This window comes from Pristiophorus japonicus, chromosome 1 (genome assembly GCF_044704955.1).
Source record: "Pristiophorus japonicus isolate sPriJap1 chromosome 1, sPriJap1.hap1, whole genome shotgun sequence".
Lineage (NCBI taxonomy): Eukaryota > Metazoa > Chordata > Chondrichthyes > Pristiophoridae > Pristiophorus > Pristiophorus japonicus.
The window spans coordinates 350,814,238-350,840,943 of record NC_091977.1 but is presented as its reverse complement, the minus strand read 5'-3'; the positions used below and the strand labels follow the sequence as shown (position 1 = coordinate 350,840,943).

General features: G+C 46.5%; 1 protein-coding gene across 4 annotated transcripts in view; it reads right to left on the bottom strand.

The window, feature by feature from the left end:
* LOC139273519 (collagen alpha-1(XV) chain-like) overlaps nt 1-23,897 on the bottom strand; it is a 539,503-nt gene extending 515,606 nt beyond the window's left edge. For all 4 annotated transcript variants that reach the window (XM_070890449.1, XM_070890476.1, XM_070890459.1 and 1 more), the window contains exons 1-2: nt 23,776-23,897; nt 23,568-23,647 (exon numbers count right to left, since the gene is read on the bottom strand). In XM_070890449.1, coding sequence (XP_070746550.1) covers nt 23,568-23,647; nt 23,776-23,786 — 91 coding nt within the window. In that variant the 5' untranslated portion in view covers nt 23,787-23,897. The remainder of the gene's footprint in view (nt 1-23,567; nt 23,648-23,775) is intronic.
* Nucleotides 23,898-26,706: the final 2,809 nt, after the last annotated feature.

Below are 26,706 nucleotides of genomic sequence, written 5' to 3'. Positions count from 1 at the left end.
GTTTGGTTCAGTACTACATATATGGGGCAATCACCCATCTAGCCATAAGAAGTCTTATTTAGCAATGGCCTGTTGCAGTCTCAAATCTACGTTTAATTACACAAGGATGGGGGGATTTTTGACTTCTCCCCAACACGAGAGTGAAGTTGGTGGTTTGGCGTCGGGAGCTCAAAACTACTTCCAGGGAAAGGCTTCATGTGAATGCTGCTGGCAAACTGCGGGCGCCAATCAGGCACACCACTGTGGGAGGGTGGGTAATGAGCCGGGTCTTACGCTGAGCCGGCATGGCCAGTCGTGCTCAGGCAGGGGACGATCCCTGGGGTGGGGGGAAAGCAGGCAGCAGGCAGCACTCCTGTACCTCCTGGCACCACAAAAAGAAAAGATGCGCATTTATTTGGCACCTTTCACGACCACCGGATGACTCAAAACGCTTTATAGCCAAGAAGTACTTTTTGGAGTGTAGTCACTGTTGTAATGTGGAAACGCAGCAGCCAATTTGCGCACAGCAACTCCCACAAACAGCAATGTGATAATGACCAGATAATCTGTTTTTGTTATGTTGATTGAGGGATAACTATTGGCCAGGACACTAGAGATCATGTTGTGTATGCAATAACTCAATAGACTGAATACTGTAAACTCCAAACAGGTACAAACCTGGCTCTACTTTATTATGGCCCAAAGTGATTACATTACAAGATGGCTGGCCATTTATACCTGGGCCGCACACACGTGCGCACAGCCCAATGACCTCCAACAGTGGTGCCACCTGGTGGCTAGTAATTCCAAGCATACATACATGACAATCCCCCTTTAAGATATTAGTAACGGTCTTTTTACAAACTGAGATGGTCCGGGGCTTTCTGCTCCCGAGTTGAACGTCTCAGTTCAACTCCAGCCTTGGGCGAGCGTTCTGAGTCTGTTATGACTGGGGGCTGGGTAGCCGATCTGATGGGAGTGGCAATGACCATGTCAGGGATTGAAAGTCCAGATTCACTGATGACAGCGGAGTCCTCTGATGACTGAGGGTAGGTTGGTTGGTCACTGATTGTGTCTTCCTCAGACTGTTCCGGTTCATCCGTGTGCCGCAGCTTTATCTGATCGACATGTTTCCTGCATGTCTGCCCATTCTTGAGCTTAACGCTAAACACTCTGTTACCCCCCTTGGCCGTAACAGTACCAGCGATCCATTTGGGACCTTGACCATAATTCAGTACATACACAGGATCATTGATAGAAATGTCGCATGACACAGTAGCGCGATCATGATACTCTTGCTGACTTTGACGTCTGTATTCGACACGATTATTCAAATCAGGGTGGACAAGAGAGAGTCTGGTCTTGAGATCTCTCTTCATCAATAGTTCAGCATCAGAGACCCCGGTAAGCATATGGGGTCTTGTCCTGTAACTAAGCAATATGCGTGACAAGCGAGTTTGCAGTGAACCTTGAGTTACACGTTTCATACTCTGCTTGATGGTTTGGACCGCACGCTCTGCTTGTCCATTGGATGCGGGTTTGAATGATGCTGACCTCACATGTTTGATACCGTTAAGTTTCATGAACTCTTGAAACTCCATACTGGTGAAGCAAGATCCGTTTTCGCTTACAACAATGTCAGGCAGACCATGCGTAGCAAACATGACATGAACGCTCTCAGTGGTAGCTGTGGATGTGCTGGATGATATGATTGTACACTCTAGCCAGTTGGAATAAGCATCTACCACAACTAAGAACATCTTTCCCAGGAAGGGACCTGCAAAGTTGATGTGGATCCTGGACCAAGATTTAGATGGCCACGACCACAGACTCAGCAGTGACTCCGCTGGTGCTTTACTAAGCTGCATGCAAGTGTTGCACTGATGCACACATGATTCCAGATCAGAGTCAATTCCAGGCCACCATACATGAGACCTGGCAATGGCTTTCATCATGACAATACCGGGATGCGTGCTATGTAGATCATGCAGAAATTTCTCTCTGCCTTTCTTGGGCATAACAACACGATTACTCCACAGTATACAATCTGATTGAATGGATAGTTCGTCTTTGCGACGGATGTAAGGTTTGGTCTCCTCACACATTTTCTTGGGTATGGCAGACTAATCACCACTAAGGATACAACGTTTCACAATCGATAATATCGGGTCCTGGCTGATCCAGGTCTTAACTTGCTGGGACGTGACAGGGGTTCCTTCACTTTCAAAAGCATCCATGACAAACAGTAGATCTGCCAGTTGTGGTGTTTCCACCTCCGGTGTGGGCAACAGCAGATGGCTCAATGCCTCGGCACAATTCTCAGTGCTAGGTCTATGGCGAATGACATAATCATAGGCAGATAATGTCAGCGCCCACCTCTGGATGCGGGACGATGCATTGGTATTGATACCTTTGTTTTCCGAAAACAATGAAATGAGTGGCTTGTGATCTGTTTCCAGTTCAAATTGAAGACCAAACAGGTACTGATGCATCTTTTTAATCCCATACACACATGCTAGTGCTTCTTTCTCTACCATGCTGTAGACTCTTTCCGTCTTTGACAAACTTTTTGAAGCATATGCAACAGGTTATAATTTGCCCGACTCATTAGCTTGTTGGCGTACGCAACAAACTTCATATAACGAAGCAACACAGGCCAATACTAGATGCTTACATGGGTCACAATGTACCAGCTGCTTGTTAGAGCAAAGCAGATCAGTAGCTTTCTCATAAGCTCTATCTTGAGACGCACCCCAAGCCTTTCCTTAGCAGCATGTGCAGTGGTTCTAATAAGGTGCTCAGTCTAGGTAAGAAATGACCGAAGTAGTTGAGTAGACCAAGGAACGAATGCAGCTCCGTCACATTCTGAGGCTTGGGTGCATTTTTGATGGCCTTGGTTTTCGAGTCCGTAGGCCTGATACCGTCAGCAGCAATTTTCCTCCCCGGGAATTCGACTTCCGGTGCCATGAAGACGCACTTCGAGCATTTCAGTCTGAGTCCCACTTTGTCCAGACAATGTAGAACCTCTTCCAGGTTGTTCAGATGTTCGGAGGAGTCACGAGCTGTGACCAGTATGTCATCTTGGAACACGACGGTTCTGGGGACGAACTTCAGTAGACTCTCCATGTTCCTCTGAAATATGGCTGCAGCCGAGCGAATTCCAAAAGGGCACCTATTGTAGATAAACAGTCCTTTATGAGTGTTGATGCACAGAAGTTGCTTCGACGTGTCGACCAGCTCCTGTGTCATGTAGGCCGATGTCAGATCCAGTTTTGTGAATGACTTTCCCCTGGCTAGCGTTGCAAACAGGTCATCAGCTCTTGGTAATGGGTATTGATCCTGTTTCGAAACTCGGTTGATTGTAACCTTGTAGCCTCCACAAATCCTGACAGGGCCATCACTTTTCAACACGGGAACAATGGGGCTGGTCTATTCGTTAAATTCGACCGGTGATATGATCCCTTCACGCTGGATCTGTCCAGTTCGTTTCGACCTTCTCCCTCATCACATACATAACTACCCGAGCTGACATCGGTAGTGGGTAAAATGATGGAATCAATTATTAAGGATGTCATAGCAGCGCATTTGGAAAGAGGTGACATGATAGGTCCAAGTCAGCATGGATTTGTGAAAGGGAAATCATGCTTGACAAATTTTCTGGAATTTTTTGAGGATGTTTCCAGTAAAGTGGACAAGGAAGAACCAGTGGATGTGGTGTATTTGGACTTTCAGAAGGCTTTCGACAAGGTCCCACACAAGAGATTAAAACACATGGGATTGGGGGTAGTGTGATGACGTGGATTGAGAACTGGTTGGCAGACAGGAAGCAAAGAGTAGGAGTAAATGGGTACTTTTCAGAATGGCAGGCAGTGACTAGTGGGGTACCGCAAGGTTCTGTGCTGGGGCCCCAGCTGTTTACACTGTACATTAATGATTTAGACAAGGGGATTAAATGTAGTATCTCCAAATTTGCGGATGACACTAAGCTGGGTGGCAGTGTGAGCTGCGAGGAGGATGCTATGAGGCTGCAGAGTGACTTGGATAGGTTAGGTGAGTGGGCAAATGCATGGCAGATGAAGTATAATGTGGATAAATGTGAGATTATCCACTTTGGTTGTAAAAACAGAGAGACAGACTATTATCTGAATGGTGACAGATTAGGAAAAGGGGAGGTGCAACGAGACCTGGGTGTCATGGTACATCAGTCATTGAAGGTTGGCATGCAGGTATAGCTGGCGGTTAAGAAAGCAAATGGCTTTTTGGCCTTCATAGCGAGGGGATTTGAGTACCGGGGCAGGGAGGTGTTACTACAGTTGTACAGGGCCTTGGTGAGGCCACACCTGGAGTATTGTGTACAGTTTTGGCCTCCTAACTTGAGGAAGGACATTCTTGCTATTGAGGGAGTGCAGCGAAGGTTCACCAGACTGATTCCCAGATGGCGGGACTGACATATCAAGAAAGACTGGATCAACTGGGCTTGTATTCACTGGAGTTCAGAAGAATGAGAGGGGATCTCATAGAAACGTTTAAAATTCTGACGGGTTTAGATAGGTTAGATGCAAGAAGAATGTTCCCAATGTTGGGGAAGTCCAGAACCAGGGGTTACAGTCTAAGGATAAGGGGTAAGCCATTTAGGACCGAGATGAGGAGAAACTTCTTCACCCAGAGAGTGGTGAACATGTGGAATTCTCTACCACAGAAAGTTGTTGAGGCCAATTCACTAAATATATTCAAAAAGGAGTTAGATGTAGTTATTACTACTAGGGGGATCAAGGGGTATGGCGAGAAAGCAGGAATGGGGTACTGAAGTTGCATGTTCAGCCATGAACTCATTTAATGGCGATGCAGGCTCGAAGGGCCGAATGGCCTACTCCTGCACCTATTTTCTATGTTTCTATGTTTCTATGTTTATGATGGACGGGCTTGCATCCGAGTCCATGTGGATCTGCACCTTGGCTGCCGTGACATTGCCAATGCCTGGTTCAAACAGCGAGGGGAACTTGCTCAGCACTTGAGCACATGGCATATCCTCCTCCGACGACAACGCATTGATCTCGTTCCAGTTCCATTTCCATAGATACACAGAAAATAGGTGCAGGAGTAGTCCATTCGGCCCTTCGAGCCTGTACCACCATTCAATATGATCATGGCTGATCATGCAACTTCAGTACCCCATTCCTGCTTTCTCTCCATACCCCCTTGATCTCTTTAGCCATAAGGGCCACATCTAACTCCCTTTTGAATGTATCTAATGATTTTTTTTCTAACCAGTTCCTGCCGAACAGCATTGGACCATTGCCTGGAACAATCCATAACGGTAAGTCGTGAACCGCACCATCATACGACACCTTGATTACTGCGCTGCCAATCACTGCTATGAGTTCTTTAGTGTACGTATGCAACTTAACATTGACTGGACTCAGCTTAGGCCTCACAGCCTTAGTATCCCACAGTCTGTCGAATGTCCTCTGGCTCATTATTGATTGACTCACACCCGTGTCCAATTCCATCGATACTGGCACATCATTAAGTTTTACATTAATCATTATCGGTTGGTTCTTTGTTAGGAATGAATACAGTCCATACACTTCCTCCTCTGGTATCTCAGATTGCATATCCGGATCCGCACTAGACTAGTCATCATCCTCCATGTGGTGTGTCGCAGCACGCTTGCTCAGTTGCGGATACATGCGTGGAGATGCCCCACTCTCGAACAGACTTTACAAATATACTGTTTAAACCGACACTGATGATGCCGATGATTTCCCCCACAACGCCAACACGGTGATATCGGATTCATTCACGTTGGCAGACTTTGAGCAGCCACGTTTTTCATGTACGCAGTCGGGTAGGCCCTGCTATATGCAGCTCTGCCAAACGACGGTACTATCTTGTTTACAGTACTTGCCGAGTTCCGATTTTTCAATGATATCTGCTTTAAGCTTTTGTCCGTCGTCATGCATGATTGGGCAATCGTGATGGCGTTGCTCAAATCCAGCGTCACCCCCGCCAGTAGCTTACGCAGGATCACCTCGTAATTGATGCCGATTACAAAGAAGTCCCACAGCATATCTGTCAACGCAGTTTCGAACTTACATGGTCCAGCTAGACATCTTAGGTCGGCAACGAATTCCGATAATCCTGGCCCTCAGAACGAATGTGCGTGTAGAATCGATATCTTGAGATGATGATGCCTTCATCTGGTTTGAGATGGTCAAGTACCTGAGCACACAATGTTTCATAGTCCTTGTCCGTTGGACTTAAGGGCGAGAGGAGATTCTTTATGAGTCCATAGATTTTCGGGCTACAAACAATGAGGAGGACCACCTGGCGCTGAACTGCGTCTGCCTCTTTCTCCATTTTATTGGAGATGAAGTACTGGTTCAAGTGGGTTACAAAGTCTGCCCAATCTTCTCCCTCCACGAATCGCTCCAGAATTCCAATTGTGCTCATTTTTGCATGCAAAGGCTCTTGTTACCTCGTCGCCAAATGTTGTGTATGCAATAACTCAATAGACTGAATACTGTAAACTCCAAACAGGTACAAACCTGGCTCGACTTTATTAGGGCCCAAAGTGATTACATTACAAGATGGCTGGCCTTTTATACCTGGACCGCACACACGTGTGCACAGCCCAATGACCTCCGATAGTGGTGCCACCTGGAGGCTAGTAAATCCACAAGCATACTTACATGACAGATAACTTCCCTGCTGTTCTTCAAAAATAGTGCCATGGGATCTTTTATGTTCATCTGATAAAGCAGACAGGGCCTCGGTTCAACGTCCCATCCGAAAAACAGCACTTCCGACAGTGCAGCTCCCTCAGCACTGCACTGGAGTGTCAGTGCTCAAATTCCTGAAGTGGGACTTGAACCCACAACCTTCTGATTCAGAGACAAATGTGCTACCCACTGAGCCACAGCTGACTGAAGGGGTGATAAAGGTTTGGGTGACTTCTCCGGAGGTCATTTTAAGGACCTTAAGTTCGGCCTGCCACCGCTCGATATGAATCGGCCGAGCTTGTGCAGGCGAACACGCCGCTTATTTGTACGACAGCGGTGTAAGACCCCAATTTGGATTTTTAAAGAGCATCCCAACTGTCAGGGGCAGGCCTGCTTTTTACCAATTTACAGGCCCGCTTGAAAATTGCATCAGGCCGGCCTTGCCTGTTCAGCTGAGGTCCCCTCCGATCTTCAACTGCCAGCTGCTCATTGAAAGTTTCTCCCAGTGTCTGAAATCATGCTCACATAGCAAAAATACATACCTCTGTGCTCTACCACTGAATGAGTGACATCTCAGTGGTCATATCCTTGAACCCAACTGTATCTGACCATAGGAACATTCTCCATCACTTCGGTAAGTACAGTAGTGTAGTGGTTATGTTACTCGACTAATAATCCAGAGAACATGAGTTCATAATCCCACCATGAGCAGTTTGAAAATTTTAATTCACTTTTAATAAAAAGTTGGTGTCAATAAAATTGACCATGAAGATGTCGGATTGTCGTGCTAACACACCTCGTTCACTAATGTTCTTTCGGGAAGAAAACCTGCCAACCTTACACCATCTGGCCTATATGTGACTTCAGTCCCACACCAAAGTGGGACTGCCCTCTAAACTGATCGAGCAAACCACTTTGTTGTACCTGTATCAAAACCGCTACAAAGAATCACACGAACTGGAGCAGTTCAAGAAGATGGCCCACCACCACCTTCTCAGGGCGACTGGGGATGGGCAATAAATGCCGGCTTTGCCCACATCCCCAAAATGAAAAGCACTGAACAGGTATTTTTACTAAATTAGCAACATAAGGACGTGATGACTGAGGTGACCTGGACGCTGGATTCTATACCTTACTAATTTGCCAAAAGACTGTGGTCTCATCGCAGAGTCTGAAAAGTTTAACATTGCATAAAAAAGTAATCAGGACTTTTCAGCCACTTTAACAGACCTAACCACATTTTATTACATTATTTTTCTTGGTGCAGGTTTGCTTTTTAAATGTGCTGCCCTTGGCAGCGGAGTATTGAATTCCCCAACCAGTGAGCCGTAAGTGGGAATACCGCATTCAATGGGCGGAAAGTTCAACTTGGCAGGGAGGCAAAGACGGGTGGCAGTGGATTAGCTGCCCATTATACAGGGCACAGTCGTGGCCCATCAAAGGTAAGAGTGGAGTGCCCCTCAAAAATAATCTGAGCTGCTGCCACCCTGGGACCCCCACCCGACGCGATCACGACACCCATTCTCCCACCACCCCCACTGCCACACAAGTTACCTTGATAGCAGCTGACCCAGCCCACTCTTGACGCAATCGAGACGGGGGTACAACAGGTGACCGATCTGTTATCACTCTCTTTGTTTCCCACCACTGCAGTTGAGCTTTACCCCTGATGAATGTTCAGACTAGCTCTTTCCCACTGTGTTCAGGCCCTTGGACTCCATCTTGGGGTGAGAGACAAATGGGCACAAAATGGGCAAAAACCGCAGAAAATCATCTCTAGTCAGTCAAACCTAGAGTGACATCGACCGCTGTCACGGGCAGGTCTTGGGTACGGGGCAGTCCCGGGCAGGATTGGGGTACGAGGAAGTTAAGGGCAGGTCTGGGGTACGGGGCAGTCTCGGGCAGGTCTCGGGTATGGGGCAGTCTCGGGGAGGTCTGGTTAATGGGGCAGTCACAGGGAGGTCTGGGGTACAGGGCAGTCCCGGGCAGGTCTGGGGCACGGGGCAATCTCAGGGAGGTCTGGTTAATGGGGCAGTCTTGGACAGGTCTGAGGTACGGGGCAGTCCCGGGCAGGTTTGGGGTACGAGGAAGTTAAGGGCAGGTCTGGGGTACGGGACAGTCTCGGGCAGGTCTCGGGTATGGGGCAGTCTCGGGGAGGTCTGGTTAATGGGGCAGTCACAGGGAGGTCTGGTGTACGGGGCAGTCCCGGGCAGGTCTGGGGCACGGGGCAATCTCGGGGAGGTCTGGTTAATGGGGCAGTCTTGGACAGGTCTGGGGTACGGGGCAGTCCCGGGCAGGTCTGGGGTATGGGGCAATGAGGGGAAGGCCTGGGGTACGGGGCAGTCACGGGGAGGTCTGGGGTACGGGGCAGTCACGGGGAGGTCTGGTTAATGGGGCAGTCTCGGGCAGGTCTGGGGTACGGGGCAGTCTCGGGCAGGTCTGGGGTACGGAGCCGTCATGGGCACGTCTTAGCTGAAGGAGTAAGTAAAACTGTGAGGCAGGAATCAAGCTCATAAACAGGTTCTATACAAGGGTATAGCCCCCCTCAACCTGGAAAAGGGGAGGGTGAGCTGATTGTATCAGCAACTCTAAGAGACAGAGTTGAATCAGTACCTGGGGGAGATATAATGGAGTGGCATGAGAGGTATCAAAGGATATGATGGGCCATAATTTGCTATCAAAATAATGTTGAGGCCAATGGCACTCACTGCTATTTATGTGGAAATGCTACAGCAATTTCAGGCAAGGGGTAGATGCATGCTTAACTGCAGAAATCCAAATGTTGCTGTCGAAGATGTGCCGCTCCGCCATTAGCTTTGCGAAAATTGCTGTCTGGCTCCCCATTGAACGCATTAAATGTTGTGAGGTTACTGTATTTGCGGGGTAGATATGAACTAAACTCATCACAGAAAGTTAGAGGAAGTTAGAGCCAGTCTGAAGTGATGCAAGGAATGGGTTTTTGGAGCTATTTAAAGTTTGCGCGTACTTACTTACGCCTGGATTAGCGGTCAGAGATTCTTTTAACGATGTGTTAATTGTTAATTACCATCAATTAACATCTCTGGCACCAAAAAAGAACGATTACATGTGTGGAATCTCATTCCTTCAGGTTTTAATTTGTCATTGGAGATTTTAAGATGCAGTTAGATTCACTCCTTTAGCCAATGATGGCCTGATATTTCCTGCTGACTGGGAAGGGCAGTGAACTTGATCAATTCTGCACATTCTTAACTTCTCATGGAATAAACATTTCGGTGAACGGAGCGCCTTGGAAGGCACAATGTTGATCTATGTGCTCCCAGTACGTACCATGGAGCAGCGTAGGAAAATACAAGAGCAAAAGAGATTATAGTCATTTTAGAAAAAAATAGTAATTAAATAACTTTGTTAAGTCTAAAAAAGTGAGCTAAAAATAAAAAATAAAATCTACCCAATTTGCTCAAAGCTTAAAGCCTTTTCAGGAGGCTGAATAGATCTTAATATATTGGTTAATATATATTTATTGGTTCCTAAAAAGAGCAATATCATTGTAAACTCCATGTTAACTCAGCAAGGTGCAGCTGCTCAGGGGTCGATGTTCACTGCCAACACCTCCCATTAATGGAGCCTCAAAATGCAGTCATTCTAATCGGCGATGTAGCCGGCTCCATTTTGTAAGGGGCCTGCCATCAGGAGTTCTAAACACTCACCTGTTTACATAGAAACATAGAAAATAGGTGCAGGAGTAGGCCATTCGGCCTTTCGCCCTGCCCCACTATTCAATAAGATCATGGCTGATCATTCCCTCAGTACCCCTTTCCTGCTTTCTCTCCATACCCCTTGATTCCTTTAGCCATAAAGGCCATATCTAACTCCCTCTTGAATATATCCAATGAACTGGCATCAACAACTCTCTGCGGTAGAGAATTCCAGAGGTTAACAACTCTCTGAGTGAAGAAGTTTCTCCTCAAATCAGTCCTAAATGGCCTACCCTTTATCCTAAGACTGTGTCCCCTGGTTCTAGACTGCCCCAACATCGGGAACATTCTTCCCGCATCTAACCTGTCCAGTCCCATCAGAATCTTATATGTTTCTATAAGATCCCCTCTCATCCTTCTAAACTCAGTGTATAAAGGCCCAGTTGATCCAGCCTCTCCTCAAATGTCAGTCCCGCCATCCCGGGAATCATTCTGGTGAACCACTCCCTCAATGGATTTTGATGACCGGGGGCAGTGCTGTGTGGCGTAGTTAGGTTGGTGGAGGACCTTTATCTTACGGATGTTTAGTGTAAGGCCCATACTTTCGTATGCTTCGGTGAAGGTGTTGGCGATGGCTTGGAGTTCGGCCTCTGAGTATGCGCAAGCATCGTCCGCATACTGTAGTTCGATGTCAGAGGATGGGACAACCTTGGAGCTAGCCTGGAGACGGCGAAGGTTGAACAGGTTCCCATTGGTTCTATAGTTTTGTTCCACTCCAGCAGGGAGCTTGTTGAGAGTAAGATGAAGCATTGCAGCGAGGAAGATCGTGAAGCGTGTTGGTGCAATGACGCAGCCCTGCTTGACCCCGGTCCGGATGCCTAAGAAGTAAGAAAGCTACAGCCATACTTCACAATGGTGAGGTGGAAAAATGAAACCTCAGTCTCTTATCAGCTGGCCACTTTAGAAACACAAAAGCTGAGATGTCATCAAATCTCCACAGTATGTTTCTTTCTATATTCTTGTCTTTTGCAGAATTGTAAGAAATTTAGCCTGAATAAAGCAGTCGCTTCCCCTTCCCCGGCAATGGATAGTCCCTAATTCCAATTCACAGCTGGTCCAAATCAACAATCACCAGCTAAAGGTTCAATGTGACGCAGTCTGAGATTCATGTTGAATCAAACTCCCATCGAGACTGTCTGAGGCCATCAGCTGTGGAATGCGATATGATGTGTGTGTGAGTGAATGTGAGTGTGGGGGTGGGCGGAGGCAGGGGAAGTAGCTACAAATGGGGAAGGGGGCTTGGGAGAATTCCACTTTTGATTATTAGAAAGACTTCAATCTGATTTAAGATGTTATCTGCAATAAACAAATTCTTGCAAAGTGACTTAAGCAATTTGCAAACCCAAACTATGTGAACTCCACAGAAGCAAGCACTTTCAAACTCAACTACAGTCTGTTCCACTCTTTTAATAAAGAAAAAAGCTTCTTGAAACAATCAGCAATATTTTCAACGAATGTCACTTAGTGATAAAAGTGAATCTTCACTGTAATTTATGTTTAACGCGACTTTTTAACTGTAAGCTCACTCTTTCAAACATTCAGTGCGGTAAATGAAAGCTGATCCCTCCACCATATCAGTGCAGGCCACAGGCCAGAGGTCATCAATGTTAGATCCAAGAGTCTGCTCCAAGGAGCTGCAGCAAACATCGGCAGCTCACGTGCCAAGACTAGGTCAACAATCCAAACCCACAGGCTACAGAGCACAAAGAGAAAACCTTTTGGAACAAAATCGAAAAGCTTTTGGCCAGCATGAAGGTGAAATTGTTGGTGGATTGAAGCTTTGTAATGTTAGTGCTTGTATGAAGCACCTTGGGACGTTTTTCTATACAAATGCAAGTTGTGAGGGGATTGGATTTTGATGCGGGGGGAGGGGGGTCATCTTTTATACAACAAGAGGGGATATGCAATTCAAATAGAGAAATAATCCAGCAACCTGACAATTTAATTAGTAGATGTTAAAAAGCTATTACTGATTTATAGTGATATGCTGAAGTAGGTGTGTTCACAATCCACTGAACTGCTATTGAGGAGTGTGTATGCTTCTCTGTGTGCGCCCATGTACTTTACAGGAGGCCACAGGTTCTGCTTTTTGATTTACTTTCAGGTGGCTACAGAATGACTTTTTAAATTATTTTATTCCCTTACTCCAAATCGACTATACCTGTACCCAGTGATCGAAGGGTGAATTGTTGAGATGACTCAGCCCCTCCCACAAGTGGGAGAAACACTCATTCCTTCCCCCCCCCCCCTCCCGCCCCCCTTGGTTTCTCTATCTCTGGCCCTATCCCTGGAACATTTGACAACATCCACAACTTTAGGTCCCATTCCCACAAACTGCATGATTTCACTACATAATTAATTCAGGGAGCAATTTATTCCTTTTTCATGAAATACAAGTCTGTGTCGATATTGAAGTGCAATTCTTTCACAAGGATATTCACACCAAGTGTTCTTCTCAGCCCCAGTCCCCTCACCAGCTGCCTCCGCACCTCCCCCTGTACCTCCTCCCACCAGGGGTCTCTGCTCCTCCCCCCCACCAAGGCTCTCAGCACCTCCCCCACCAGGGGTCTCCACACTTCCCCCCACCAAGGGTCTCCACACTGTACCCGACCAGAGGTCTCTGCACCTCCTCCCACCAGGGGTCTCCGCACCGCCCCCACCAGGGTTCTCCGCACCTGCTCCCCAATATCTCCCCCCACCAGGGGTCTCCGCACCTCCCCCACCAGGGGTCTCCGCACCTCCCCCAACAGGGGTCTACACACCTGCGCCTCTGTACCTCCCCACCAGTGTTCTCTGCACCTCCCCCCACCAGAGGTCTCCACACCTCCCCCATTAGGGGTTTCTGCACCTCCCCCCACCAGGGGTCTCCGCATATCTCCCTACCAGGGGGGTCTCTGCTCCTCTCCCCACCAAGCTCTCCGCACCTCCCTCATCAGGGGTCTCCACACATTCCCCAACAGGGGACTCCGCAATTGCCCCCACCAGGGGTCCCATACCTCCCTCACCAGGAGTCTCTGCACATTCCCCAACAGTGATCTCCGCAATTCCACCCCCCAGGGGTCTACACACCTCTCCCCACCCTGTCCCTGCGCTTCCCCCACCCTGATTCTTTCCCACCCTATCTCTGCCCGTTCCTTAGCCCACCTCTGATCTTACTCCTCGTAAAACTAAAATAACCCTGAGCTACAAAATCACTCTGAATGGAGTCATCATCATCGTAGGCAGTCCCTCGAAATCAAGGAAGACTTGCTTCCACTCTAAAAGTGAATTCTCAGGTGACTGTACAGTCCAATGCGGGAATTACAGTCTCTGTGTCAGGTGGGGCAGACAGTGGTTGAAGGAAAGGGTGGGTGCTGTATATGGTTTTCTGCACACTTCTTCCGCTGTCTGCGCTTGATTTCTGCATGCTCTCGGCGACAAGACTCGAGGCACTCAGCACCCTCCCAGATGCTCTTCCTCCACTTTGGGCGGTCTTTGGCCAGGCATTCCCAGGTGCCGGTAGGGATGTTGCACTTTACCAAGGAGGCTTTGAGGGTGACCTTGAAACATTAGGAAACACATTGTGCTTCACTGATTCACCTAAGAAGCTGCAGCTCTCCATTCCTACCCCACACGCCCAGTACCAGTCAAAACTTTGAAACGCCTACTCGCGTGTAGCTGGAACGTCCACAGCGAAACCATTCCACCTGTCTGCAAAGATTCCACTTTGACTGCTCTCACACAACAGCAAAGTGCGGAGACAGCAACATCAAGATTTATTGCCACTCTGCCTCCTACTTTTTTTTGCAGGTTGTGCACCTTTTTCATTGACGCTGATGTCAATCAAACTGACAATAGGTTCAGCGCTAAATGCCAGTTTCTGAAACAACTTACATTTAAGTAGAATCATGGCCCCAATATTTACAGAGAGGCGGGGGAGCGCAGCGAGGAAACCTGGAAATCCCGCAGATGCGGAGGTCCCATCAAATTTAACGGCATGACCTCATTATCACTTTTTTATTCCGTTTCCTTCCCGGCAAGTGGCCAGATTGCCAGGCTGGCCAGCTACCGGGTGGGAAAGCCAGTGGTAGAAGGTCACAGCCGGGGACCTTTTTGTGGACCCTGGCAATCGGTGAAGATCATGGCCTGGAGTGGGGAGGGGATCGGAGCCCGGAAATCAGGAGGGTGGGAGGGAATGAAAGACCGGGGCTTGTTGGTGGGAGGAGGTGGTTGGTCGAACACAGGACAGGTGCTTCAAGATCAAAGAGTGAGGGGATGAGCGATTGGGGGGAGTGCAAGATCGGGGGTTGGGGTGGGATAGGTAGTTTACCGATCATGGCAGAGAAGTGAAGGGAGCGAACGGCAGAAGGTTTGCTTCAGGAGGTGGTGGGGGGGGGGGGGCGTGGTGTTGGAAACACTCTTACTCCTCCTGATCCACATGGAGTGCTCTGAAAAGCACTTACCTTCTGCAACTATCTGTCCCAGTCCCCAATTAGCTGCCGGGTTTCCCGAGCCCTGGCAAACCTGACGGTAACTGTTAAATTTAAATCAGGTGCCTGATTGCAATGTGGGAGCCTGATTTAAATAGTAAATCTCCTGGAGAGGTCACAGACACGCCACATAACCTGTCGCAGCAAAAATGGCGGCAGGCATGTATGTGGCGGGTTGGGGTCGCGACTTTTAATTTTTTAACCTCTCCCCTTCCCCCCCCACCCCCCCCCGCCCAATCCTCTCCTGCCTGTTGTGGGAGGGGGTGGGGGGGTTAATAGAATAACACAGCACAGGAGGAGGCCATTCGGTTTAAATTGAGATAACACACGAGCCTAAACTTTAAGTGCTCACTCACTGAGTATTGCTCACGATTTCCCATGTTGCACTGGTGGCAGACAAGGTATGGCATTCCTGTGCAGACTCAGGTAAATTAACCCAACAGTTCAGAGGGTTTTTCTTGCTGTTAAATTGGGACCCCTGCCTTTGAATAGAACTATCGGTTTAATCTTCTAACTGTTCTTTTTCAAAATAATTATATTATTTCCCACCCCCTCTCCCAAAGTTACAGATAAACTGTCAAGATTTCCAAAGATAGCAGTTTATGAGAATGAGCCAGAAGTTCCTCAGGTTTATTCCGGTGCTAGCTTGTGAGGGGATTGCTCTGTTTGTATTGTGCTGAAATAGTTTGTGCTTCATTTGAAGTACATAGCTTCCTCCTTTGTCATTCAGATGTGGGGCCCCAAGTCTCTGCAAATTAACAGAATATAGTTGAAGACTGATACAAAGTCAAACCTGGAGTCAACCTTCAGCAGCACAGGAACAGGGTTGAATCTTACAAAGCCAAAGGTATCACGTTTTATTCTGGCACCATTTTCTGTGACTATTTTCCAAGAACAGAGACAATGCAAAGAGTCTGGTCACGAACATGAGCCAAAAACTCGACCCTTTCATAAACAGGGACAAATGGAAAGTCACCATCGCCTTACTGCTCTGAATCACATGCTTTGTACTTTACAAGCAATATATATTTCTGAAACGGCTGCCAAGTAATAATCCTAACCTAATGGTTAAAAGTGAATTTATATATATATATATTCCTTCTCGGAATGTGGGTGTTGCTGACAAGGCCAGCATTTATTGCCCATCCCTAGTATCCCTCAGAAGGTAGTAATGGGTCTTCTCCTTGAACTGCTGCAGCCCTTGTGGATAAGATGCATTCACAATGCTGTAGCGGTTTTGATATAATTGAGTTGTTTGCTAGGTCACTTGGTGTGGGACTGGAGCCACGTGTAGGCCAGATCAGGTAAGGACAGCAGGTTTCCCTCCCTCAACCAGTTGGGTTTTTACAACAGTCTAACAATTTCATGTTCACTTTTACTTATAACCAGACTTTTACATCCAGATTTTTTTTGAACTGAATTTCAATTCTCAAACTGTCATGCTGGAACTTGCACTCATGTGCACAGGATTATTAGTCCAGGCCTCTGGATTACTAGTCTAGTAACATTAACATTACACTGCCATACTTGCTGTAAACAGTAAGGAACAATGCCATTTCAAATGCTCCAGAGACAAAGGTCAATTGATGGGATAGCTCATTATACAAGGTACCTGAAGTTAAGTAAATCTTACTGAAGAATGAGGTCATCCTACAACACTGAATGAATGTTCCCTTGCACCAGTGTTGAAAGGCCGACTATCTGGTTACATCAGTGCTCCACACTGTGGCATTTTACTCTATTCTTTGCCTCAAGGGATTGCCAGCCACTTTCTCTACCCCTTTAAACTGCCGTTTTAGCAGATTTGCTTTCAATGAGGACAACCCAAAAGTGTCTGTTTATCATATGTAAATGCAACTTTGCTCTACAATTTTGTGCTTTCATGCAAAGTGATTTGTTACCAGGATTTGGAACAAACTTTTCCTTAATTTGAAGTAAACAAGGATCGTTAATGGATTAACATCAACTGGAAACATGAACAAAGCAGTCTAATTGTTATGCCTAATTTCTTACAGCAACAACAACAACTTGTTTTTATATAGCTCCATTAACATAGTGAAACATCCCAAGGCGCTTCACAGGAGTAATGTGAGATTTTTAAAAATTGACATCGAGCCACATAAGGAGAAATTAGGGCAGGTGACCAAAAGCTTGGTCAAAGAGGTAGGTTTTCAGGAGCGTCTTGAAAGAGGAAAGACAGGTAGAGAGATGGAGAGGTTTGGGAAGGAAATTCCAATCATCATCATCATCATCTCTTGAAAGGCTGTCTCTTGAAATCGAGGAAGACTTGCTTCCACTCTAAAAGGGAGTTCTCAGGTGGCTGTACAGTCCAATGCAGGAATTACAGTGTCTGTCACATGTGGGGCAGACAATGGTTGAAGGAAAGGGTGGGTGGGACTGGTTTGCCGCACGCTCTTTCCGTTGTCTGCGCTTGATTTCTGCATCCTCTCGGCGACGAGACTCGAGGTGCTCAGCGCCCTCCCGGATACTCTTCCTCCAATTTGGGCGGTCTTGGGCCAGGGATTCCCAGGTGCCAGTGGGGATGGTGCACTTTGGTGGTTGAAATGCATGTATTAATTATTTTCTAGAAGTAGTCACAGGTATCAAGGAGCTTTGAGGGTGTCCTTGAAACATTTCCTCTGCCCATCTGGGGCTTGCTTGCCGTGTAGGAGTTCCGAGTAGAGCACTTGCTTTGGGAGTCTCATGTCGGGCATGCGGACGATGTAGCCTGCCCAACAGAGCTGGTCGAGCGTAGTCAGTGCTTCGATACCTAGACAACAGAAGGCACCGTGACCAATGGTTGAGCGATTATAATCAGGGATTCTCAAGCTCAAGAGAACAGAAGCAGAGGGGCGCAGACATCTTGTGGGGTTGTGGGACTGGAGGAGATTACAAAGATAGGGAAGGGCAAGGCAGTGAAGGAATTTGAAAACAAGGATGAGAATTTTGAAATCGAGGTGTTGCTTAACCGGGAACCAATGTAGGTCAGCGAGCACAGGGGTGATGGGTGAGCGGGACTTGGTGCAAGTTAGGACAGGAGCAGCCAAGTTTTGGATGACCTCAAGTTTACATAGGGTAGAATGTGGGAGGCCAGCCAGGAATAGTTAAGTCTAGAGGTAACAATGGCATGGATGAGGGCTTCAGCAGCAAATGAGCTGAGGCAAGGGCAGAGATGGGCGATGTTACAGAGGTGGAAATAGGCAGTTTTAGTTATGCCACGGACATGTGGTCAAATGCTCATTTCAGGGTCAAATATGACACCAAGATTGTGAACAGTCTGGTTCGGCCTCAGACAGTAGTTGGGGAGAGGGATGGAGTCAGTGGCTAAGGACACCTGAGTTTGTAGCGGGGACCGAAAACAATGGCTTCGGTCTTTCCAATATTCAATTGGAGAACATTTTTGCTCATCCAGAACTGAATGTCGTACAAGCAGTCTGACAATTTAGAGCCTGAGGAAGGGTCGAGAGAAGTGGTAGTGAGGTAGAGTTGGGTGTCATCAGCACACATGTGGAAACTGACACTTTGTTTTCGGATGATGTCGCCAAGGGGCAACATGTAGATGAGAAATAGGAGGGGGCCAAGGATAGATCCTTGGGGGATCCTTGGGGGATACCAGGGGTAATGATACGGGGGGAGAGGGGGGAAGAGAAGCCATTGCAGTTGACTCTCAGGCTACAATTAGATAGATAAGAATGGAACCACCCAGGTGGACGACGGTAGAGAAGCGTTGAAGAAGGATAGAGTGGTCAACCATGTTGAAAGTTGTAGACAGTCAAGAAGGACGAGGAGGAACAGTCACAAAGGATGGCAATAAGGGTGACACTGGGTTACGCATGTGTCATCAACAAGGAAACAAAACTACAAGTGCCCCTTCATGAGGAGGCTCAATTAATATAATAATTCAAACAGAAAATCTAAGTTAAACAAAAAGTAAAGTCATAAATCTAAATGAGAATATTATAATCGGTGACTACCAGACACTGTGGTGCCCACCGGTTGTGGAAGGCCCCAAGCGTACCAGTGGATATCACATGTGCCCTCTCCAGGGCTACCTGGGCACGGACAAGACCACGGGAGAGAGGTAGGACAGCCAGAGCGACCTCTCCCAGTGAGCCATGTTCATTCTGGACCTGTCATGTGATGGACACAAGATGGGTCATTTTGTGATGTTGCAAGCCAGCAAGGAGGCGTCCTTAGACATGAGCATGGGTCAGAGCTAGGGCTGCAACACAGTAACACTGATTCTCCAACCCACGTCGGTCAACAGGCAGCAGAGCCTTGGTACATTACCCTAGAGAAGGGGGCATGACTCTATTTTTAAAATAAAAAGAGGGAAATTTGAGGAGCTTTTGCAGGTGAGGATAGCACCAAGTTTGGCTATGATTAAACACACTGCTTGTGCTCACTCGAAGAATGGCAAATGCCCTGCAGATCTATTTCCAGGCACACGTCAGCCTTTTCAGGACGGGCAGTGGGGGAAGCGGTGGAGGGCAGGGAGCAGGGGTTGAAAATGTAATCATAGTTTATTTGTCAAATATATGTTACAAGATTCTGTGGAAATCAAACAACAACTTACATTTAGAAACGTCTTTAATGTTGGGAAATGTCCCAAGACACTTCACAGGTGCGTAACCAGGCAAAAATTGACACAGAGCCAAAGATGGAGACATTAGGACAGGTGACCAAAAGCTTGGTCAAAGGTATGGGTTTTAAGGAGGGCCATAAAGGAAGAGAGGTGCGAAAGTTTAGAGAGGAAATTCCAGAGCTAAAGGCACGGCCACCACTGGTGGGGCGAAGGAGGTGGGGGATGCGCAAGAGGCCAGAGTTGCAGGAACACAGAGTTACCGGAGGGTTGTAGGGCTGGAGGAGGTTACAGAGATGACGTCATAGAGGGATTTGAATAAAAGGATTTTAAATTTGCGACATTGGTGGACCGAGAGCCAATGAGGGTCAATGGGGTGCTGGGCGAATGGGATGTGGTGCAGGTCAGGATACGTGCAGCAGAGTCTTGGATGAGCTCAAGTTTATGGAGAGTAGAAGATGGAAGGCCAGCCAGGAGAGTATTGGAATAGTCTAGTCTGGAAGTAACAAAAGCATGGATGGGATTCGAAGACAATGGCTTTGGCTTTCCAATGTTTAATTAGAGGAAATTTGGCTCATCCAGGACTGGATGTCGGACAAGCACGCTGGCAATACAGTGGCAATTGAGGGGTTAGGACAGGTGGGGGTGAAGTAAAACTATGTGTCGTCAGCGTACACGCGGAACCTGATGCAAAACTGTCAGTGGAAAATGGGACACTGATAAGGACTGCACACTGCATTAAAAAAGAACAATATAATTCCGAGCAGGAAGGAACCGTAAGTAACCCACAGTGTGTCACAACTGATGGTGTAAAGCATTGTATATTCCAGTTCTATTTGTAACCTAACGTTCGATTGACGGCAGTGAGAAACGGGGTGGGGGGGTCAATCCAAATCAACATAACTGCAATATAAATATATATTGGATGCTTGCTGCAGGGGAGGACTTTCTCTTTGACTAATGGGGTTGAGTCTCAGCAACAACCTTTCCCGCTGAAATATTCAGCCCAAGTGCCAACATTCCCACTGCTTGTTCCTTTTTTATTAAATAATGAGATGCATTTCCTACTAACCAGGTAACCTAGGTAATAGTTTCCATATGATGCCCTTGTATGTTAGAACAATCAGAGACAAATGCCTTCAACATGAGCCAGTGAATCAAGAAAAAAGGCAAGCCATTCGAATTACTGAGAAAAGGACAGTAAGACCTAGATTAAACAAAAGGAGAAAATATGCATCTAGTAAAATGTCCTCCAAAAATATACCTAACAAACAGAAATAGAATACAGTAGGCTAGAAATTCAGTTGGTTAGCGCCATCCATTAGCGGAACGTTGCCGGCATCCTAGCGCTAAAAATTGAGTCGGCCTCCTGCGCTATCACTCCGTTAACACCCAATGAGGATTGTGCATGCTTCTCTTCACATTCCTCTCTCCTCTTCGAGTGATACAACTGAATATCCCACTTTGAGGTGTCAGTTAGGACCCTGGATTCAGGCTGTATTTGCACTGTAACTGCAGCGCGGTGCAGTGAAGTGAAACCATTTTACAATCACGCTACAGTTGTCATGTAAATGGAGCCTTAGTCAAGGTTGGGGTTCAAACTTAAATCTCCAAGGCTTGGAGTCCATCAGCCTTAGGTGATACAAACAGGGTCATTCCTCCTTGATTAACTCCAGGATATTTAAAAAATAGTGTGTTATGTCAATATTGGAATTTGATGACAATAAAAAGATTGCATGCTGTAATTCGGCTGTGGTTTTGTCCAGTTGGCCTACCTTTGTGGATAAAATGTCCAGTGAATCTTTCATCTAACCCTGCAAGTTCAGTAGACTAGATAGAGGATAAAGTTTGCAAGTGAACTATTTACAATTACCATTTTTTATATAGGGTTGAGTGACTCTTTAAACCCTTTCCTCCACCAAATGTCAACTCGCAAAGTTCAACAAACTGGAATGAACAGTCTTCCAAACACAGTAAACAGGAATCTTCAAAGTGGAAAATAAATTGACTTCAATGCCCATAAACCCACCATCTTCCATTTTTTTAAAAATTAGGTCTAACCTACTTTTGAAAGGAAAATATAAGCTAATGCTTTATTGAGGCTTGCAACAGTGACTACACTTCAAAAGTACTTAATTGGCTGTAAAGCGCTCTGAGACATCATGTGGTCATGAAAGGCGCTATATAAATGTAAGTCTTTTCTTTCTTGCGTGCAAAATGCAGTGAAATTCTCTGAAATTTCTTGTTGCTGTTTCGCTTCAGTCACAAGCGAGCGGACAGACAGAAACCATTAACAACATGTCTCCTCTGGGGTATTATTAACAATAAGATGCCCATGAGATCACCAGTCAACTGCTTCTTTCACACTATAAAAAAACAGGTTTCAAGGGTATGGGGAGTGACGAATGGGGGGAACATTGGGCACTGAGCAGGGAGTTGGACAGAGGTTAGGAGAAGTGACTGAAGGCGCAGTGAAAGAAAGGTCTGTTTTGAAAGTGGGAGGAGAGGTAACAAGGCAGAGAAAAAGGACTGTAAACTACAGGAACATTGTGACACTGATGGTAGTGTCGGAGGGGACTGCAATAAACAAAATTGGAGGAGCAAAGATAAATGCGGGGTGTAGAATTGGAAGAGGTTGAAGAGATATGGTGTAATTAATCTATGGAACAATTTGAAGACAAGAACAAGGTCTTTGAAACACAGTAGGTCAAGGAGGGCAGGGGTAATGGAAGTGTGGAACAGGATAGGGGCCTAGAGCTGTGGATGAGTTTGGAGTTTGTGACACTGAGAAGAGCATTGGAGAACTTGAGCTTTGAGGTGATGTAGACATGGAAGGTTTCAGCAGCGATGGGGCAAGGTGGGTGTGAAAGTAGGGAATGACCTGGAGATGAAAGTAAGTAGTCTTGGCATTGGAACAGATATTGGGGTCTGATAGCTCAGTTCAGGGTCAGGTAGGGCACCAAGGGAGTGCAAAACCAGATTCAGTCGTCAGGGAGTGGGATGTAATCAGGGACCTGAGCTGTGACATTCTTGGCAGAAGCCAAACAGGATGGGTACAATCTCTAAATGTAGCTAAAATCTGAAATCATCATTCACTCCCTGGGGGCAAAATGTAGGCGATGTGACCATCAATTATTTCACTGGTGGAAAAGTCTCTCTCACCTGCAGCACTAATGAATTGCTAACCCTGATGTGGGTAGCAATCTTTAAAATACACAATAAATAAAATACAGTCACATTTTACCATTAGAACATTTTGCATATCCTGGTTAAAACAAAAATTCAGAATGCAGACACTGAGCTCATTCACAATACAGACCAAATCCTCAGGTTTCATAAATAGAAATTAAAATTCTCCTTCATACTTCTGTGATTCGAGACTAGGAAATGCCTTTTCCTTCAAAAGAAAAACCAGGAAGATGTGCAAGAAGTCATTTATTTATAAACCCATTTGAGTAAAACCCCACATTGCCAGCTCTGGTTTAACACAAGGATCTCTGCCACAACTGTATCGTGCCTGTCCCTTGCCACTGCATTTCTCAGTGACTGTGGTGAGTGTTGGGAGCCTGAGATGACTTTCTAGCCATGACTGCCAGAGATTTGCCAAAGACTCGAGCTAACTAGTTAATGTAAACCGTTTACAAACACGAGCTGTTAACAGACAGTTTGAGGCTCAATCTGTACCACATAAATCATAAAATCATAAATCTTTGAATGGGGAATTCCTTTCCATGCCCTCATCCAACCCCCGTTCCCCAAAGTACAAACAGTCCTTTTACCAAACTAGGAAAGTCTGTGATTGGAAAGTTGGTAAAGTAAAACTTAAAGGACTGCTGAGATACAAGAGAAAACTTAATGTTCTGGCTCACTTTTACAATTAAAACACTTCTATTCTCCAAATTGAAACGTAAGTTCAAGAGCACATCAACAGATCTTATTCAGAGTACAGACTGCATGCTAATATTTCCTAAGTAGAGGATAAAGTCTCCTTCATAACCTCTGTGATTTGAGACGAGATGCACACTGCTGTTGAAGGGTTACCTCATTTCCCACCCCTCTCCCTCCTGCTGGTCCTTACCTTCCAGAACCTGGGCGGCGTTGGTCATTCTGCAGCACCAGAGTAAAAGGAGGATCTGGGCCAGGGTGGTCTTGCAGAACCTGCCACACACACACGGAGAGAGAGGGGAGGAGGAACCAGAGAGCAAGTCAGCAAAAGGCAGGCAGTAACTGGACAGTAAGCAGAAGGCTAGAGAGAGAGAGTGAGAGCGGTAAGATACAGCTCCTACCTGTAATCCATATCTGATGTGAAGGGAGTGAGCCAGTTATGGCCACATCGATGGGAGTTTGGAGTCCGTCTCGGCCGTCAGCGAGCAGAGCGAGTGACAAAGGCTGCGACTGAGAGACTCAACTTTCTAACACACACACACACTGTAATCTGAGCCCTTCTCTCGAAGGAGAGATACAGACAGCAGTTTGCCAGCCCCAGGCTGGACCCCCCTCCTGCTGGACCTCCCTCTTACCCCACCTCCCGTTTATATATATATATATGGAAAATCCCTCCTCTCGACCCTTCTCATTCAGTCAGAGGCGAGCAACCAGGCTGCAGTGCTGCCGGCTCCCGAGCAGGCGGCTTTCAATAACTCGAGGGATTCAGCATCAGCACTGCACGACACGAAACCGGCATAGAAACCAACCAGCGGACACCAAACCCAAGCTGCAAACACAAAGCACGGCTAGCCCAATACTAACCAAAAACACACATACTAAACTAGCAATCTGTTTTCATTCATTCACTGGATGTGGGCATCGCTGGCAAAGCTAGCATTTATTGCCCATCCCAAGTTACCGTTGAGAATATGTCTTTTTGAACCGCTGCAATCGGTGCGGTGAAGATACTCCCACAGTGCTGTTAGGGAGGGAGTTCCAGAATTTTGACCCAGCGATGATGAAGGAACGGAGATATATTTCTAAGTCAGGATGGTGTGTAACTTGGAGGGGAACTGGAGGTGATGGTGTTCCCATGCGTCTGCTGCCCTGTCCTTCTAGGTGGTAGACATCATGGTTTTGGGGGGTGCTGTCGATGAAGCCTTGCCAAGTTGCTGCAGTGCATCTTGTAGGTAGTACACACTACAGCCACGGTGTGCCGGTGGTGGAGGGAGTGAATGTTTAAGATGGTGGATTGGGTGCCAATCTAGCGACCTTCTTTGTCCTGGCTAGAATAGACTGGCAAATGATACTTAAAGGGTTGACGGTGGATAGGCAATGGCAAACATTTAAGGATCACATAAGAACATAAGAATTAGGAGCAGGAGTAGGCCATCTAGCCCCTCGAGCCTGCTCTGCCATTCAACAAGATCATGGCTGATCTGGCCATGGACTCAGCTCCACTTACCCGCCCGCTCCCCATAACCCTTAATTCCCTTATTGGTTAAAAATCTATCTATCTGTGACTTGAATACATTCAATGAGCTAGCCTCAACTGCTTCCCTGGGCAGAAAATTCCACAGATTCACAACCCTCTGGGAGAAGAAATTCCTTCTCAACTCGGTTTTAAATTGGCTCCTCCATATTTTGAGGCTGTGCCCCCTAGTTCTAGTCTGCCCAACCAGTGGAAACAACCTCTCTGCCATGGATCAGCTTCAACAATTGTACATCCCTGTTTGGAATAAAAATAAAATGGGGAAGGTGGCTCAACCATGGCTAACAAGGGAAATTAAGGATAGTGTTAAATCCAAGGAAGAGGCATATAAATTGGCCAGAAAAAGCAGCAAATCTGAGGACTGGGAGAAATTTAGAATTCAGCAGAGGATGATAAAGGGTTTAATTAGGAGGGGGAAAATAGAGTATGAGAGGAAGCTTGCCGGGAACATAAAAACTGATTGCAAAAGCTTCTATAAATATGTGAAGAGAAAAAGATTAGTGAAGATGAACATAGGTCCCTTGCAGTCAGATTCAGGTGAATTTATAATAGGGAACAAAGAAATGGTAGACCAGTTGAACAAATACTTTGGTTCTGTCTTCACGAAGGAAGACACAAATAATCTTTCGGAAGTACTAGGGGACCGAGGGTCTAGTGAGAAGGAGGAACTGAAGGAAATCCTTATTAGGCGGGAAATTGTGTTAGGGAAATTGTTGGGATTGAAGGCCGATAAATCCCCGGGGCCTGATAGTCTGCATCCCAGAGTACTTAAGGAAGTGGCCTTAAAAATAGTGGATGCATTGGTGATCATTTTCCAACAGTCTATCAACTCTGGATCAGTCCCTACGGACTGGAGGGTAGCTAATGCAACACCACTTTTACAAAAGAAGGGAGAGAGAAAACAGGTCATTATAGACCGGTTAACCTAACATCAGTAGTGGGGAAAATGTTGGAATCAATTATTAAAGATGAAATAGCAGCGCATTTGCAAAGCGGTGACAGGATCGGTCCAAGTCAGCATGGATTTATGAAAGGGAAATCCTGCTTGACAAATCTTCTAGAATTTTTTGAGGATGTATCTAATAGAGTGGACAAGGGAGAACCAGTGGATGTGGTGTATTTGGACTTTCAAAAGGCTTTTGACAAGGTCCCACACAAGAGATTGGTGTGCAAAATTAAAGCACATGGTATTGGGAGTAATGTACTGACGTGGATAGAGAACTGGTTGGCAGACAGGGAGCAGAGAGTTGGGATAAATGGGCCCTTTTCAGAATGGCAGGCAGTGACTAGTGGGGTGCTGCAGGGCTTAGTGCTGGGACCCCAGCTATTTACACTATACATTAATAATTTAGATGAAGGAATTGAGTGTAATATCTCCAAGTTTGCAGATGTCACTAAGCTGGGTGGCGGTGTGAGCTGTGAGGAGGACGCTAAGAGGCTGCAGGGTGACTTTAACACAGGTTAGGTGAGTAGGCAAATGCATGGTAGATACAGTATAATGTGGATAAATGTGAGGTTATCCACTTTGGGGGTAAAAACATGAAGGCAGACTATTAGCTGAATGGCGGCAGGTTAGGAAAAGGGGAGGTGCAACGAGACCTGGGTGTCATGGTACATAAGTCATTGAAAGTTGGCATGCAGGTACAGCAGGCGGTAAAGAAGGCAAATGGTATGTTTGCCTTCATAGCTAGGGGATTTATATAGGAGCAGGGAGGTCTTACTGCAGTTGTACAGGGCCTTGGTGAGCCCTCACCTGAAATATTGTGTTCAGTTTTGGTCTCCTAATCTGAGGAAGGAC